The sequence below is a fragment of the Pelophylax lessonae genome (assembly GCF_965119305.1).
Source record: "Pelophylax lessonae genome assembly, chromosome: 2".
Classification (NCBI taxonomy): Eukaryota; Metazoa; Chordata; class Amphibia; order Anura; family Ranidae; genus Pelophylax; species Pelophylax lessonae.
In genome coordinates, this window is record NC_138769.1 from 172,792,548 (window position 1) to 172,810,550 (window position 18,003).

The window sequence follows — 18,003 nt, forward strand, 5'->3', positions numbered from 1 at the left end:
CTTTCTTCCCTCCCACCGCCAGTGACAGTACTGCATACGGCTTCCTGTGACCAGAGGACACCCTCCAGAGGATGGCTGCAGGATTGCTTTGACACATACAGCTTTTCAGTCTTCATGTCTAGTGAGTGTATATCACCTGCCTTGTTATCTGCAATAAATTGTCTGCACTTAGAGCGCTTCTCCCCTCTTCTTTTTGGTGGCTAAAGTATTCCCTGACAAAGGGAAAACTCTGGCTTCCACCCATCCCAGGTCAGAGTCACCACGAACGCAATCTCTTTCAGTTGGGGAGCCCACATAGGCCACCACGTGAGACAGGGAGCCTGGTTCCACACAGTTTCTTCCAACTTGAGAGCTTGCAGCTGTACAGGAAGCCCTGCTCGCCTTCCAGAAAGAATAGAGGGGCAGACCTATCCAGGTACTGTCAGACAAGGTCATGAGGGTGGGGTACATCAACCACCAGGGGGGCACGCGCTCAAAACCTCTCATGAGGGTGGCCCACGACATACTATCTTGGACATAAACCGATCTGCTCTCCCTTTCAGCTGTTCACATTAAAGGGACGGTCAACGTTCTGGCAGATCTCCTAAGTCGCAGACAGATGGATCCAAGGGAATGGGAGCTGAACCACCAGATCTTCTCGGCATTCTCTTAAGATGGGGTTCCCCAGAAGTGGACTTGTTCGCCACGGCGAACAACAAGAAAGTAGCAAATTATTTCTCCTTGAAAAGCGAGAAGGATTCTCTAGGGACAGAACAATCCAACTCATTCCAGGGACAATCAGGAAGATCTGGCTGGAAGGGATAAGGGTGATCCTTTTAGCGCCTTACTGGCAGAAGAGGGCATGTTTCACTCCTCTGAAAAAGATGGTGGAAGAGGACCCCTGGAACCTTCGAGCCAAAACGAACTACTATCTCAATCAGGAGCCTATCACCCCCAAATCCAGACCTTGAAACTGGCAGCTTGGATCCTCAACGGTGCTTGCCATGGTAGTAGATACCCTACTTCAAAGTAGAAAACCAGTAACCAGGAAAATTTGCGGCAAAATATGAAAGGTATATACATCCAACATGTGGTCCAGAAATGGAAATCTAAAAAGCATTAGTACCATTTTAGACATCCTCCTGGATGGGGCAGAGGCTGGACTCGCAAGGAGTACCCTCAAAGTCCAGGCAGCAGCCCTATCAGTAATTCTCGACATGCCGGTCAACAATATTCCGTTGGTTAAACGTCTTTTTAAAATCCATCAAGAGGACCCGTCCCAGTAAGTGCCTGCGGGAAACCCCCTGAGACCTCTCCTTAATGCTCAAGGCCCTCACCAAGAACCCTTTTGAACCTCTTGTAGTTACTTCCCTAAAACACCTCACCCTTAAGGTAACGTTACTGGTTTCCATCACTTTGGCAGGCGCGTAAGTGAGTTACAAGCCCTGTCTATAAAGGAATTGTTCCTCACGATCTTACCAAATAAGCTGGTACTCAAAATGACCCCCTGTTCCTCCCTAAGGTCGCATTGGCTTTTCATTGATCACAAGAAGTGGTGCTACCATCTTTTTGCCAGATTCCTTCTAACCAGGGAGAAGAGGTTTTCGATATACTGGACGTCAGGAGGTGCGTCTTGCATTACTTGGAAGTCACTAAACCTTTTAGAAGGGCGTCCAACCTCTTTATATCATTTGGAGGTGCTTACAAGGGAGAAGCAGCATCCAAAAATTCTATAGACAGATGGATCAAGATAGCGATAGAAACAGCCTACTCGACCCAAATCCGGACCAGTCATCCAGATGTGAAGGCGCACCCTACTCGCTCTGTAGCTACTTCCTGGGTGGAAAAGGCTGGGGCGTCCATTGATCAAATTTGCAGAGCAGCCACCTGGTCCAGTGATTCTACCTTTTTGAGACACTACAGGGTTGATCTGGTCTCCACCCAAGATCTGACCTTTGATCGTAAGGTCCTGCAAGCAGTAGTTCCACCCTAGGTATGCATTGTTGGGGTCTCATGTGACTGTCCTGAAGGATGACTTGGGAAAGTCTGAGTTATTACCTGATAAATCATTTTCCAGGAATCCTCCAGGACGGTGGACTCCCACCCTATTTAATGGGAAATTGTTAGCTAGATGTTTCAGGCTGTTAGCCTATGCTGTCCAGGTCATATTTCTACAACTGAGGGGCAGCCAGTGGGCGGCCTTTTAAAATCCATCTGTGCGTGTGTTTCCTGCCGAAGGAGGAGCCTATCTCTTATGTGACCGTCCTGGAGGATTTCTGGAAAGGGAGTCATCAGGTAATCACTTTAAATCTTTCCCAGTCTGCCAAAAACGAAATTATTGCAGATTGTCGGTTTCCCTTGCATCTCCTGCATATGGTGATGTCAACAGACAAAGCTCAGGGGACACATAAGGAAGCATCACTGGGCTTTAATCTGGTCACCAGTGGCTTCCCTGCACAGCTTTCCCATGAAGGATCTGACCCGAACCGCTCCACACAGCACATTCTGCAAGTTTTTATGAGGAAGTAGCCCAAAACCAACTTTTTCTTTTTATTTATAAAAATAATCGCAATGTAATATTTTTCTTTCTATTTGTTTTGTAGCTGTCCGAGAACAACAGATATTAGAAAAGGAAAGAAGAGCAAAACTACAGTATGAGAGACAGATAGAAGAACGATGGAAGAAGCTGGAGGAGCAACGGCTGAGGGAGGAGCAGAAAAGAGCTGCCGTAGAGGAAAAGAGAAAGCTTCGGTTTAGGGAGGAAGAAGTAAGTATCCTTTTTACTGCTTTTGACAATTCCGAATTGAACAGAATTGGAACCCTAACTCTATTTTTAAAACCTACAATAATTATTCTGGGCAATGAAATGGATAAACAAGCAGGCACTTGACGCGCCTAAACACGTTACATGGGTTTACAAGTATCATGCATTTTTTCTGCCAAAACTTTGCTGCCAGGAGGAAAGGAGTCTAAGAGAGTTAGCAAAATGTCCAGTGTGCATGAGGCCTTAGGATTCCTCTGAATTCTGTCCCTTCACAATTGGCTGAGTGGTATCACATGTGATAGGCAGAATTTATCAAAATGTTTGCATTGGCTACCATATTTTAAATATTTGTGAATCTCTATCTCCAGATTATAGGAGTGATGTCATTTATGGCTTTTGGCATTTGAAATACCTCTCCCATATACCATTCTGTACATCCATGACTTCTCCTGTATTCATCCATGTACCTCTAGGAAATCAGTGGGTCTGTGTTAAGATAAGTTGGGCCCCATTGCTTGATAAAAATAAAAAAAAATCTGGTGTGGTGTGGACATGGGTTTCTTTGTGCAAGGGACTTGTAAAAGACCCAGGGCAGTCTTGGGTGCTCCAAGGAGAGAAGTATGTGGTGAACAGTGAGTGTGGTTGACTTGCGTTAACAGTGTAAGGGGGCATAAAGGGGCATGTTTAGATAAACCAAAAGCCTTTTGTACCCAACATGCATAGATTGCTGAGCCACAAGAAAAGTCTCAGACATGTATAAAACTCAGCACAATAATTTTGTGTACACTGACAATAGAGAGCGAACACGTTGCCTGAGACAGAAGAACTTATATAAAAAAGTCAGGGACTGCATAGAAACAGCAGCTGTTGACAACACTTTTGTGAGCAGTATGTAACGGATTCTTCCATCCTCAATTTCCTCTAGGTCAGTCTGCCCCTCTGTGCAATCCTCTCCTCCCAAAGGTCAGTTTGACCCTCAGTGCTTTTCCCACCAGGTCAGTCTCTCCCCCAGTACAATCCCCACCAGGTCACTATGTCCCCTAGTGCAATGCCCCAATGTCAGTCTGTTTGCAGTACCAGGATTGGGCTCAGCAATAAAAGATCTACCCAGGGCTTTTTTTTTTCTCAGAGAATAGGTGCAGGTACTCACCCCCCCCCCCCCCACACACACACACACGCACACACATTGCACAGAATACAGGGTTCAGGAGTCTGCAACACACAGGGCTTAGGAGTCTGCATTACAAAGGCTGCAGGGCTCAGGATTGCATATCACACAGAACACAGGGGTAAGGAGTGTGCACGGCACAGGGCTCAGTTTGATTGTTTGCTGGGCTGAGGAGTGTATGGAGTAGAGGGTTTAAGAGTGTGCTCAGGAGACAGTGCTCTGGAGTGTGCATTGCACAGGGCACAGAGGTAGGTAACACACTGGCCAGAGTACAACAAATCTTGCCCCCTCCCTAGTCCTAGTACAGACTTTTCCCTTAAATGACCCCAATACAGATTTTTCTTCACTCCTGGCTGTCCCTCAATCTGCAGAGATGGTATAGCATACTGTGTTTGGCTTCTTGGACCCCACTGTCTGGTACAAATCCTGTGTTCTGTAAGAGGCGGTGTCAAGTGGACAAGCTGAGTGACTTGCTCATGTGTCAGCCTACTGCTCACTCCTTACAGCCTTCTATATTGGTAGTGATAGATGGCCAAGTCAGGGAGGAGCCAGTGAGGAGCTATGGGTCAAATACATTCACTCTCCCCCTGCCCCCTCCATTCCCAGGCTGCCGTGTGTGCAAAGTTCTAGGAAGCCTGCAGTGTAAACAGACATTCTGTCCTGTTGCTCGCTGCTGCTAACTTATAAAGCACATACCCAGTGGCGGTTCTACATTAAATTGCTCCCCGGGCAAGACTCCCTCCCGGCGCCCCCCCCCCCCCCCAAAAAAAAAAAAAATAACATGAAAACATAACAATAAATGCAGAGTGCCACAGCATTGCCCCCAATAAATGCAGAGTGCCACAGCATTGCCCCCTGTCAATGTAGAGATGCCAGCGTGCCACCTTTCAATGCAGAGCGCCAGCGTCCCCCCCCCCCGCGAGACCCGTCCGTGCACTTACCTTACTTCTCTTCAGTTCAGTCCCCGGATTCCCCGCGTCTCCTCAGTCCTCCTGCGGCGCCTCCTCCTCGGCCAATGGCGTGGGGTTTGCCTTTCGGCCAATCAGGAAGCGGGAGGACCCGCTCCCTGATTGGCCAGGAGGAGGATCAGTGTGACAATAGCGAATTTTCATTTGCTATTGTCACACAATGGGGAACTCGGGGGGGGGGGGGAGAGCAATGCTCTGCGCCTCGGCTGCCACAGTGAAATTATTCAAAGTTCCTCGGGCGGCCCGGTACCATTTGATCCACGGACCGGTACCGGTCCGTGGCCCGGGGGTTTGGTAATACTGTCATGCCGCCCCCCCACGTTTTATGAAAAAATGCCGCCCCAGGCGGCTGCCCTGTTCACCCATGTCTAAAACCGCCACTGCACATACCTTCAATCAATGGGTACAGCAGACGAGGCCTTCCTTTACAGAGTTCATTGCAGATGACAGATGCAGATCACACAGCAGACTCCAACCTCCACTAAGACCTGTGGGAAGGAAGTTGTCCTCTTCTGTACCCAGTCTTCACAAACAGTGCAGGGGGCACTTGGGAGCAGTCACGCTAAAGACTAGCTGCGAGCATATAGCACAGCTCCAGCAGCCAAGCGCCTACTCCTGAAATCTCTCAGCTGCCAGAACTATAATATTAGTATCGGAACATGCGGCTCTGGCTGCCTCCGCCTGGCAGCCAGAAAGTAAAAAAAAAAAAAAGTCCATCAATACTCCCACTTCTTGTGCCCCTCTAAACAAAATCATGTAGCCCAAAGAAATGTTATGGACTGACTTTTGCTTACTCCATGTGTACAGTGTGTGTTAGGGCACAGTGGGTCCTCTTGCCCTGGGGGGCCGTGTGCACTACAAACCCTGCACACATCAATGATACGCCACTGGTAGGCTCACTCAATTTTCTGGAGTGCCATTTATAAACCGCACTGGAGGTGGCTATTGCAGCCTTTGAATGCCTATGATTGAGCTGTCTTTAGACAGTGCAGATCATAAGTAAAATGCACAGAGGCCAATCAGAGTGGCCCTGTGCCTTGTGATGGTTGAGAATTGAATTACAACAATCACAGATGTTAACACAAATGTAAACAGCTCCGCCTTCTGCCTCTGCTGCTGATTTCTTTTCCTTTTGTGAGTTTTATATTGTTCCCACTGACCACCAACAAAAGTGGGGTATACAGAGTAGCAAAGTGACATATTGACCATAAAGGGGAAATACTAACTGTGACGGAACTATATCACACTTCGCTTGAGTGCTTCTGTCAGTATACCGCTTCCTCTAGTCTAAACATAGATATCAGATATTCTAGCTGCCTATTGCAACGAAGAACTAGATGGGACTCGTTTAGCTGCAAAACTGGAACTGTTAACCGGTTGCCGACCGCCGCACGACTATATACGTCGGCAGTCAGCCCCGGCCAGGCAAAGTGACGTGTATATATACGTCACTAGCCTGTCACTTCCTTGTGAGCCAATAGTGGACAAAGCGCGCCCGCGGAGGCGCGCGCCTGCCCCGGCTCGTTCCCTGGGAAGTCAGTGCGTGTGACTGCCGGTCACTCGCAATCGTCCTCCGTGAAGGGAGAAAGGCAGGCAGCTGATGTAAACAAGCCGCCTGTCATTCTCCCCTGTGTAGGAATGGTGATCATACGGTTCTACTATGTAGGACCATTGATAACTGTTCCTACACTAGTAGCCATGTCCAATCACAGTAAAAAGCACGCCCCTAGGGACACACTTCATATAAAAAAAATGTGAAAAATATTGTTGTTTTTGCAAAATTTATGCTCTTTTTTTGTTTATAGCGCAAAAAGTAAAAATCGCACAGGTGATCAAATACCACCAAAAGAAAGCTCTGTTTGTGGGAAAAAAAGGACGTCAAATTTGTTTAGGTACAGCGTCGCACGACCGCGCGATTGTCCGTTAAAGTCACGCAGTAAAAAATCGCAAAAAAAACCCTCGTCAGGAAGGGGGTAAAATCTTCCGGGGCTTAAGTGGTTAATTGAACAAGAATCCAGGCTTTTTATACACTACATACTCACACACATGCAAACGAAACTGTATACAGAAATATAATTAACACTATAAACATGAAGTTAATTAAACAACTAACCACCTGGGTGATCAGGGATCTCATTCCAGGTCAGACTTGCGGGCCTCGAGCTCACAAAGTACAATACACATTATTACAAGTGTAAAAACATCCCCCAATAGTTTGCTAGCAGACAATAGGTGTGTTAGCACAATTACCAAATGGTGGAAGACGGGTGGTTGAGCCCACCTTAGTCTTTAATGGTAATGGGGCAGCTAGGCCCTAAACGGGAACCCTGAGCCTAGAGTCCCAGAGTCTGTGTGTCTTGGGGAGACTTGAATCCAAAGTAACATTACTCCAAGGTTCCCCCTAGTATATACCTCACAAAGAGTAGTGTTCCCTTTAAAAGCCAGGGCCCATAGTCGGTAGGCAAGAGGCTAGCCTGTGTGACAGACCCTCCAAAAGCCTCTGTCCTGGTTGGGTCTGTCACACTTACCATCAATGATAAGGGGAGAAAAAACAACACTGACCACCAAAAGTTTTGGGGCACTCACTGCTGATTTTCAACATTTAGGGGGGCACACTCCATTGACCACCAACATTTAAATTGCCACTTGCCAGCGGTCACCACCAAAAGGGGTCAAGAACCCCTGACTATCGAAATCTGCAAGGTGCACTATGCATTACATAGTCCTGACTGCTGGACTGTATATGATATATCCTAAACTAAACAATTTTTGGAGTGTTTATACTGTTCTGATATTTTAGGGTCCCCACATGAAACATTTATTTATTTTTTTTAAATGTTGAGTTTTTGAAAGTAATAAAAAAACAGTGGTTAAAAACCCCACCAAAGGAAGGCTCAATCTGTCAAAAAAAAAAAAAGACATAAAATTAATTTGGGTACTGGTTTGCACAACTGAGTAAATGTCAAATCACAGCATTGCAAAGTGGCCTGGTAATGAAGTGGTATATACTTTAGTACTTTCAGTGGTTAAAGAACAAGGAAAGGGAGGGCAGTAGAAAGAAGTTATACATACAAAACAACTTGGTGTTCTGGCTGTATTAAAATAGATTATAATATTTATATATGCAGTTATCGTTACATTTTTGATTAGCTTGATTTCTTTATTATTCTGTTGTACAATCTGGTTGCACAAGTAAATCTTTTAGGGTTATATTTTGTCTTCTTAAAAATATTGTGTACACAGAATCTTGGAGGCATAATGGGAAAAATTTCATTTTTTTTCTTGTTGCCTGGAAACTGTAGATCAATGGAATACAATGTCTGTTATTACTCTGTAGACAAATGTAAAGCTTTTCTTGCAATTCATCTAAAGTTTTTAAATGACTGGGCTGTATGGATATTTCAGATGCCTTTTGCTCTGTGGTCCCAGTTCTGATGCTCCTCTGCCCATGGTAATGATTCAGAATGGGCACCGTAACTGGGATGTGGCTGCATAGCCCCATACACAACAAACTGGGATGCCCATTTTTTTTCTGCTTTCAGCGCACCATCTTCAGGGACATCCTGTTCACTTGCTGCAATATGCTGTAATATGTTACACCCACTTTTAGGTGCTGTTATAAGGCAATAACGTTGTTCACTTTAGCTGTCAGTCGTCCTAATATTTTGGCTGATCAGTGTATAGGCTGTCATTGCCACTAGTTGCAGCATTGTCTCTGCTTTCAATATTTCTCAAGGCACTGATTTAGAACAAGTATGCATCCACTTAAGGCAAATTTGCATTTTTTTTTTTGAGTCAAGATTTAGGACTACTTGATCAATATGGTAGACAAGCAATTAACATTTTCTGATTGAGAAGTCACCCATGGGTAGGTTACATATTCCTTCACTGCAGGATTCCCTTATTGTGGGATGATCAGAAATAGGTAATAGTAAAATACATCCATAGATGAAATATATGGCCACTGGTTGTTGTTAATTTAGTGGCTTGTAAACTTCCACTTATTGATAAACCATCATTTTCTGTAAACCTTCAAGAACAACACTGTATTCAATGCTAAAAAGGTGCTACTACTTATCAGCAATAGGTTGACGATAATGAATTGTTTGTCTTTTGTCATACATGCCTTGTATCTCAGTTAAAACCTGGAAATTAAATATTGATTTCCTGGTTAAAGGGATTGCATTTTAAACAGCTTAATGTTATGATGACCTAAAACGGTTTCTTCATGCTCTGGTCCTAAGGTTCCTTTTCTGAAGCGTCTTGGGAGATGACATGTAACTGTACAGAAGGTCCTGTACATACAGATAATTGTTTATGTTCAGAAATTGCTTTCACAGTATTTTCAATCAAACCAATATCTTCAAATTTCACAAACATTTTAGCCATAGTTTAATTTAATAATCTTTTTAGCTCTGAGGAAACCTTGAAATAGATTTCAGGTTTTAGGGAATCTGTGGTAAAAATTATATTGACCAATCATGGTACAATAATGGGATCAAGAAGGTATAGATATAATTTAAAAAATATGGCATTTTTTTAACACCTAAAGCTCTATATCAGTGTTTCTCAACCTTTTTTCAGTCAAGGCACCCCATTCTAAAATGTAAAAAACAATTCTAAAAGTTTCACACAATGCAGCAACATGTAGGGCTCCCAACATTTTAGAGGTGATTTTTTTTCTTCCAAAGCAAATACACTTTTGCACACTGGTATTGACTAGTATTCCAATGTTTCTCTTCTCCCTCAATTTCTCTCCACCAGTCAGCTAATGTGACCCCAATGCTGAGGGAGATAGGCAGAGGAGGGTCAAACAAGGATGCTGTGGAGGCAACAGACATCCTCCTTTGCAACTGATGACATCATTGGTTCTTAGGATACCATTGTCTAGAAAGTCGTAATGGTGTATAATGAAAATCTGTGGCTTTGTGTAACTAAAAGGCAGGCTTGATCCACCTGCTGGCTTGTATTCAATTTTTAGGCATTTTGCCAAGGCACACCAGGGTGCCTGGGCACCCAGGTTGAAAAAGGCTGCTCTATATAATAAAAAAGTCTCTATATAAAAACATTTTCAGTGACAATCGCACCATTTTAAAATAAAAGGAATTATAATATATCAAACAGAACCATTGGTGGTCAGAGGAGAAATGTCTCTCTTGCCATGGCGGTCAGGGGAGAAATGCCTCTCTACATTGGCGATCAGTGGGGAAATGCCTCTCTTACCTTGGCGGTCAGTGGGGAAATGCCTCTCTTACCTTGGTGGTCATTGGGGAAATGCCTCTCTTACCTTGGTGGTCATTAGGGAAATGCCTCTCTTACCTTGGTGGTCATTAGGGAAATGCCGCTCTTACCTTGGTGGTCAGTGGGGAAATGCCTCTCTTACCTTGGTGGTCATTAGGGAAATGCCGCTCTTACCTTGGTGGTCAGTGGGGAAATGCCTCTCTTACCTTGGTGGTCAGTGGGGAAATGCCTCTCTTACCTTAGTGGTCATTAGGGAAATGCCTCTCTTACCTTGGTGGTCATTAGGGAAATGCCTCTCTTACCTTGGCGGTCAGTGGGGAAATGCCTCTTACCTTGGCGGTCAGTGGGGAAATGCCTCTTACCTTGGCGGTCAGTGGGGAAATGCCTCTTACCTTGGCGGTCAGTGGAGAAATGGCTCTTACCTTGGCAGTCATTTTATTAAGTGCTGGAAAAAGACACCCTTACATTGTGGCCAATTAGAGGAAAAATAGTCCTTACGTGTGTGGTCAGTGAAAAGCATGCTGAAACGATCATTTTATACCATGCGGTTTGTGTTGCCAAGTGATATTTGTCCCCGCGCTATGCAGGTACCATAAGATGGAAGGGCAGTCAGGGAACCTCTAGCAACCTCTGGAGGGAACCCTAATTAAGAACAGTAGCTGTTCTAGTTATTTAACATACACATACATAATGCAATTATCTTTCCCGGCATGATTAAAGTGTTACTAAACCCAGATCCTGCATTCACTATATCTGGTCTCCCACAGTACATAGAACATGGAAATGCAATTATTTTAGTAAATAAAAAAAAAAAAAAAGGATATTTTTATCAGCTGTGTATAGCAATCAGAGCAATCTTGTAACTTGTATCAGTGAGTGCTGTCCGATTTGTAGGAGTTTTAATTTCTCCCACGATTGTCCTATCAAGCTTCAAGACCCTTATTCTCTGTCTGAACATGTCTGGACAGTGCTGATTGGCCCTGTGATGATCACATGTACCCTCCCAAGAAAACTCTCTAGCAATACACACCAAGCTGAGCAGCCTGACTCCATAGACTGTAAATATTTTGTTATTTTTTGAGAAGACAGGATTGAACAGCCTTTTTGCATAATGCAGAGGATTAACACCTTAGGATCCACACCAATGGGTATAACGAGCGTGCTTTAGACTGATTTTACTGTTTTGAGTTTAGTAACACTTAATCATTCACCTGGGGTGGCATCTTTATTATTAACATAGTGTTCTATAATTCAATATGCCCCTTTTCACAGACCACATTACCAGCCACCACACATTTGTGGGAAAGGAGACCCTTGTCCTCAAGATTTGAATAAGCTGCTTTCTCAATGCAGATGTTTGGAAGCTGGCAGTGGGTTATAAGGAGAATGAGGATGACAGGGGGTAGTGTATTAGGAAGGTATCAGTGGGTTGCCAGGTGTGATGAGGATGACTGGGTGGGGTATTGGGTTGCAGGGGGTGCCAGGTGTGATGAGGATGACAGGGGGTAATGTGTTAGCAAGGTCGCAGTGGGGTGCCAGGTGTGAGGATGACAGGGGTTGGGGTGTTGGCAAGGTTGCAGTGGGTTGCCAGGTGTAAGGATGAGGATGACGGGGTAGTGGGTTGCCAGGTGTGATGAAGAGGAGGAGGATGAGGATGACGGGGTGGGATGTTATTGAGGTATCAGTGGTTTGCCAGGTGCAATAGTTGGGGTTTTAGCAATGATGTAGTGGGGTTCCAGGTGTTATGAGGATGACGGGGTGAGGTTTTACAAGGTTGCAGTGGGGTGCCAGGTGTGATGAGGATGATGGGGGTAGGATGTTAGCAAGGTTGCAGTGGGTTGCCAGGTGTGATGGGAAAACAGGGGGTGGGGTTTTACAAGGTTGCAGTGGGGTGCCAGGTGTGATGAGGATGATGGGGGTAGGATGTTAGCAAGGTTGCAGTGGGTTGCCAGGTGTGATGGGAAAACAGGGGGTGGGGTGTTACAAAGTTGCAGTGGGCTGCCAGGTGTGATGAAGGTGACAGGGGGTGTGGTGTTGGCAAGGTTGCAGTGGGTTGCCAGGTGTAAGGATGAGGATGACAGTGGGTGGGGTGTTGGCAAGGTTGCAGTGGGTTGCCAGGTGTGATGAGGAGGATGGCAGGGGGTGGGGTGTTATTGAGGTATGAGTGGTTTGCCAGGTGTGATGAGGATGACAGGGGGTGGGGTGTTAGTGAGGTATCAGTGGGTTTCCAGGTGTGGTGAAGATGGAGGATGACAGGGGGTGGAGTGTTAGTGAGGTATCAGTGGGTTGTCAGGTGTGATGAGGATGACAGAGGGTGGGGTGTTAGTTGCCAGGTGAGATGAGAATGACCGGCGAGAAAGAGAAAGTGGAAAAAAAGGAAAGGCACAGAAGGAGAGAAAGAAGGATCACAAATATAGATTTTAAGAAAAACATGTTTTTGCCACGATCTGTATTTATAAATGTATAAATTGGGAAATGTATATTGAGGTCATAGATATTTCTAAACTTTTAAAAATACATGTCTGCAGACTGTAACTGAAGTTGTTGAGAAGTCAAAAAAGAACACTGCAAAAACATGTACAGTACAGGGGTGGTATCTCCTTTATGGAATCACTGCCTCTTGGAATCCACTATAGTCCTTGTGCTTTTATGGAATCATCCATCAATCAAGATGTGACATCCCACCCACTGTGTTCTTTTTTAGTTACTGAGCATTAAGGAGGAGGGAGGGGCTGGCTGGGATTTAGGATCTGTAATATATATATGTCCATCTCCCCATGTTTTCTGTTTTTTAAAACACTTCAAGAAAGGTTAAGGTACCCTTTTAATACTACTAGAAATCCAGTGAGCTCCTAGGGAACTGAGAATTCTGCCTTGTTGCACTGGAATCTCAATCATGTTGACTGCCTGGCCCATTTTTCCTATGCCGTGCTACAGAACACTTCATTATCTCTTCAGTGAGACTTTGGGGAGGGTTGACCACACTGCTTGGGACTTTGGCGCAACAGATGCAGAGTTGTCCGCTCACTAGGTTTCTGGCAGGATCAACAGGAACTTTTATAATCTGTGGCAAATTAGCATTTGAAGGAGGCGTTTCAAAATAATGCTACACTATTACTACTGTGACAGCAATAGTGAACGTCCATTTAATGCTGCTCCTGGGTTACAGGGAACAATTCTATGTAACACAGTGATCGATGATGACATTAGGCTTAGAGATATATACATTTGTGTATGTAATCTACAATACTGACTTAGACCAAAACTCTGTTCCAGCCCTCCACATCTCATATAAAACTACCTGGTGAACGGTTCTCAAAATCAAGAGGTTCTTACTGGAGCAAAATGTATGGATTTTTTTAGGCGGATCTGATCGGATCCTCCATGCATCCCTATGGGGCAGCGGATGTCAGCGGTAACATGTCCGCTGACACCCGCATCCGATCCTGTCTGCGAAATCCGGACGGATGGAAACCCTATTTTCCATCCGTCCAGGGGATCGGATTAGATGGGATCGGATGAGAGCGGATAAGCGGTCCGTTCTCATCCGATTTCCCCATAGAGATCAGCGGGGCTCTGACACCTCCCTCTCCGCACACAGAGCGGAGAGGGAGGTGTCATCCCCATGCTCAGCGGGGATCAGTGTATCGATCCCCCGCTGAGCAGCACCGAGTCTGCCTACGGAGGCGGACCGTGTGAAAGTACCCTTAGTGTACATCTTTTACTCTGGTACTCTGGAAGTGGCTGATGTTCAAAATGTTTGATTTGTTCAATGCCTTGTTAACGTTAAATTATAACCCTCTAAAAAAAAAAAAAAAAAAAAAAAAAAAAAAGCATATAATGCATAGATTTGTAGCAGGTATAAAAAGTTTTAAACACAAAAATGGTATAAGTATTGCATTTATATAGAATTTATCCCATTTTAGCATGAAAGTGAAAAAAGAAAAAGGACCATGGAAGGGAGAGGTAGCATTTTTTTTTTTTTTTCTTATTATTCTATGTGTTTATTCTTTACTTTTTACTGGCTTCAACTTCTGTTCAAGACTTTGACCAAGACTTTGGCTCTTGTCAAGCGGTCTGGCTACAAAATTGCAATAAAACACGACAGGCAGACAGCATTTTCAGGAAGAAATGTTCACATTGAAAACTTACAGTACTGTGTTTCTCTCAGTATCGGTTCCCTTAAATGATTAACTGGGCCTTCCACGGTCCAAGGTGACTTTCTGCCGCAGGCCCTACACATTGATTATTTGAACGGCAAAAAATAACTGTATGAGTGTAATAAATTAAAGATGTCTTTTTAGCCTGACTTGCTTAGAAAATGACAGCTGAAAATAGACTGATTCCTATGAGTAACAAACACAATTCTTCACTACTTTCCAGTTTTGATTTTTGTCCCTTAATTTTTATTTTTTTAAGGTTAGCGCCAAACTTGTGAATTGTAAAAACAAGTGGTAAAACCTACTGGATGTTTTGTTACAAAGCATGGTACTGTGTGCACTACAGTGCTATTCATCTAAAATGGCACCCCAGCAAACATAAACCTTTATCTTCCAATCTTCATTCACAAAATAGATACCACAAATTGCTCTGTTTGTCTTGGAATTCTGGTATCCCATCTACGTAAGCTATGTGTAAGACTAGGCTCATACATGTGCGGTGCAAATTTTCCCTCTGTTTTCACTGCGAATTTCCTAAGCAACTGTTCAGCGGTTTAACTGCTAATTTAGACGTGGTTTTTGGAGCCAGCGTCTTTAACATTTGCCTGGCATGCCAGCCGCCGCGTCCTTAACAACCAATGACTCCTCATTTGTCCGCTATTTAAGACCGGTCACACCGCGGAGCAGGCAGACGGCGGGAGCATTATTTTATTTATTTTTTGGGGTCAGCGTCGTGATTGACGATGGAATTACACTGGGGGACAGTTTTTTTTTTTTAATTTATAATAAAGGAATTGCCAAAAACTGTCTGTTTTTATTTCTTTTTGACTTTTTTGTTGGGTGAAAGAGTAGGGAGGCAATGTACCCCATACTCATTCACCGGGGGGGGGGGGGGGGGGTGTAGATCTGGGGCCCCTTGTTAAAGGGGGTTTTCAGATTCCGATAGGCCCCCCTACCCGCAGATACCTACAACCACCAGCCAGGGTTGTGGGGAAGAGGCCCTTGTCCCCATAAAATAACCCCCCTCCCCAATGTTGAGGGCCTGTAGCCTGGTATGTAGGTTGATAGAGGAGGAGGTATATTGCGTCAGACTTCCCAGATCCTCCTTCCGCTCTTCCTCATTGAGAGATACTCAAATCACCACTAGTATTGCCATGCTGGCTGGGTTGCTCTTCCGGGTACCCAGAGTGTGTGCTGCTCCAATAGGGGCTGACTCTGACAGTCCAGTGGCGTGTCTGTGACGTACTTGCATAGCTTCATCAGGATAATGTGCCTTCTCTCCCACTCCGAAGTATGCTGCCATACCTGGGGAGGGGGCCATCCTTGCTTATTTCTTAAAGTGACAGATTATCACTCAAGAGTACTTTGTTAAGGAGTCTACCTTTAAAACAAAATAGGTTGGCTGCTTGAATAGGTCTGAAATAAGTCACTACGTTTTTATATAGGAACAATAAAACAGCGCTTGCCTCTATATGAACCTTTATCACTGGGTAGCGCCTTGCAACAGGTAAGAGTGGCAACGTCCTACAGGTGGAATAAGGACTCATCTCACCAAATATAAGCTTTTCTGACCCCCAGACTGAAAAGCTGAGGGTCCATTGTTTCTGGTGAGTGGGGATACAGGAGGGGAGTGATACATCCCGCACTGCCTGATTGGTCTAAAGCACTCCAGCACTTTCCTTACCTTCAAGCACCTATGTACACTTTATGGACCTTTTTGGAGCACCATTGCACGTTGTGTATATTTTGTGGACCATCTAGAGCAATATTGCACTTATATATCATATTATTTTTAGCACTTTATTGTGGTGACCTATTTTTTGCACGTGAACACTTTATTATACTATTTATAATTGTTATAGGTGGAAGCGGTGTTTTATTGTTAGTATGTATTTCTGAGTTTATACTTAGTGGACAGCAGCTGCACCTTTTATCACTTTTTTTATTAGAAGTCTCTATATAGCGCGGGTTTTAATAATAATTTGATTTTAAGTCACTACATTTGCGTCCTGCAATTTTTTTGTTTAGCCCTACGGAGTTGCCTATGAGAGTAGCCACGTTCACGAAACCTAGTATACCGTTCCTTTTCTTCCTGTTTATAGTCTTGTGGTTTTGTACAGTTCCGCTTAATTCGTAAGAAGTGGCCCACAGGAATCCCATTTTTAAGCCATCGTGGATGATAGCTATCTGCTCTAAGAAGTGTATTCGCTGCCGTCAATTTTCGATAAGTACGTGTAACAAGGGTACCATTCACGATCAAGATCAATAGATCTGGAAAGGGAAGTTGTATCTTATCAAATGAGTTGGTTAATCGGATGTTACCAATATTCCTATTGAGTCCTTCGATAAACTAATGTAATGTATCCACATCACCTCTCAGTAGGACCAACACATCATTAATGTACATCGGTGAGGTATATAAAATAGCCCACAAAAGTGAGTACACCCCTCACATTTTTGTAAATATTTTATCAAATCCTTTTTCATGTGATGACACTTTGCTACAAAGTAGTGAGTGTACAGCTTGTATAACAGTGTAAATTCGCTGTCCCCTCAAAAACTCAACACACAACCAATAATGTCTAAACCTCTGGCAACAAAAGTGAGTACACCCCTATGTGAAAAGGTCCAAATTTGGCCCAATTAGCCATTTTCCCTCCCTGGTGTCATGTGACTCATTAGTGTTACAAGGTCTGTGAATGGGGAGCAGGTGTGTTAAATTTGGTGTTATCGCGCTCGCTCTCTCTCTCTCTCTCTCTCTCTCTCTCTCTCATACTGGTCACTGGAAGTTCAACATGGCACCTTGTGGCAAAGGATCTGAAAAAAAGAATTGTTGCTCTACATAAAGATGGCCTAGGCTATAAGAAGAATGCCAAGGTGTAGCCAGGTGTTTTTTGTTCTGCCTAGTCCTATTCCTGGAGGAGGCAATATAACCCAGTATTTGATTCATGGAGCGCTGTGTCCGTCGATGAACAAAAGAGAAATCGTGTTTTTTTTTTTTTTTTTTTTATTTCAAAGTGTAAAAAAGTGCAAAAATACATATCCACTGATGTTTGAGAGCCACAATTGACCTCCTTCGAAAGGCAACAGACACTGTGCACTTTCTGGCACATTTTGCTTTCACTTTTAACATGGAACCTCAAATTGAATTTTTAAGGTTCGCCCAAACAGTGTGCCGGCTTTTTGATGTAAATGAGCAATAAAAACCTGGTAGAGGTTCTAACTTCCACACTACAGGGAAAACATTTTATTACTGTATTCTTGAAAAAAAAAAAATTAATTTTCTGCCTCTAAGACATAGAAGGAAGTAAAATGAATATCTCCACAATGGGGACAGATGGACAAGTGAAAGATGCGATTTAGAAACAACTGACAAATGGCTGGAGTTCCACATTGATTACCGGTATTTTTATAAAGGCTACAGTTATTTCTCTCTCTAAAATGGGGTACAAACTATGAGAAAATTGGAAGAATTATTTCGTACGAGGCACAATTGTTTATTTTCATATAGTGCGTACACGACTTTCGATAACAATTATTCTCCAGAGCAAAGGATAGTTGACCTTTTGAGGAATATACGGGGCCTATGTGTGCTGCAACTCTGGTGGTCCATTATGGGAGTCATGTCCCTAGAGCTATACACAAGCGGTGATCCACACAATTACACAGTCCGGATGTGTGTTATTAGTGACATATTTTAGGGTGGGTAGGGGTAGTTATTGG

General features: G+C 44.0%; 1 protein-coding gene across 9 annotated transcripts in view; it reads left to right on the forward strand.

Annotated features, from left to right (window-relative positions):
* The window catches only part of MAP7D2 (MAP7 domain containing 2), a 291,288-nt gene that overhangs the window by 151,853 nt on the left and 121,432 nt on the right, over window positions 1-18,003 (forward strand). For all 9 annotated transcript variants that reach the window (XM_082246120.1, XM_082246124.1, XM_082246125.1 and 6 more), the window contains exon 3: window positions 2,583-2,746. In XM_082246120.1, coding sequence (XP_082102246.1) covers window positions 2,583-2,746 — 164 coding nt within the window. The remainder of the gene's footprint in view (window positions 1-2,582; window positions 2,747-18,003) is intronic.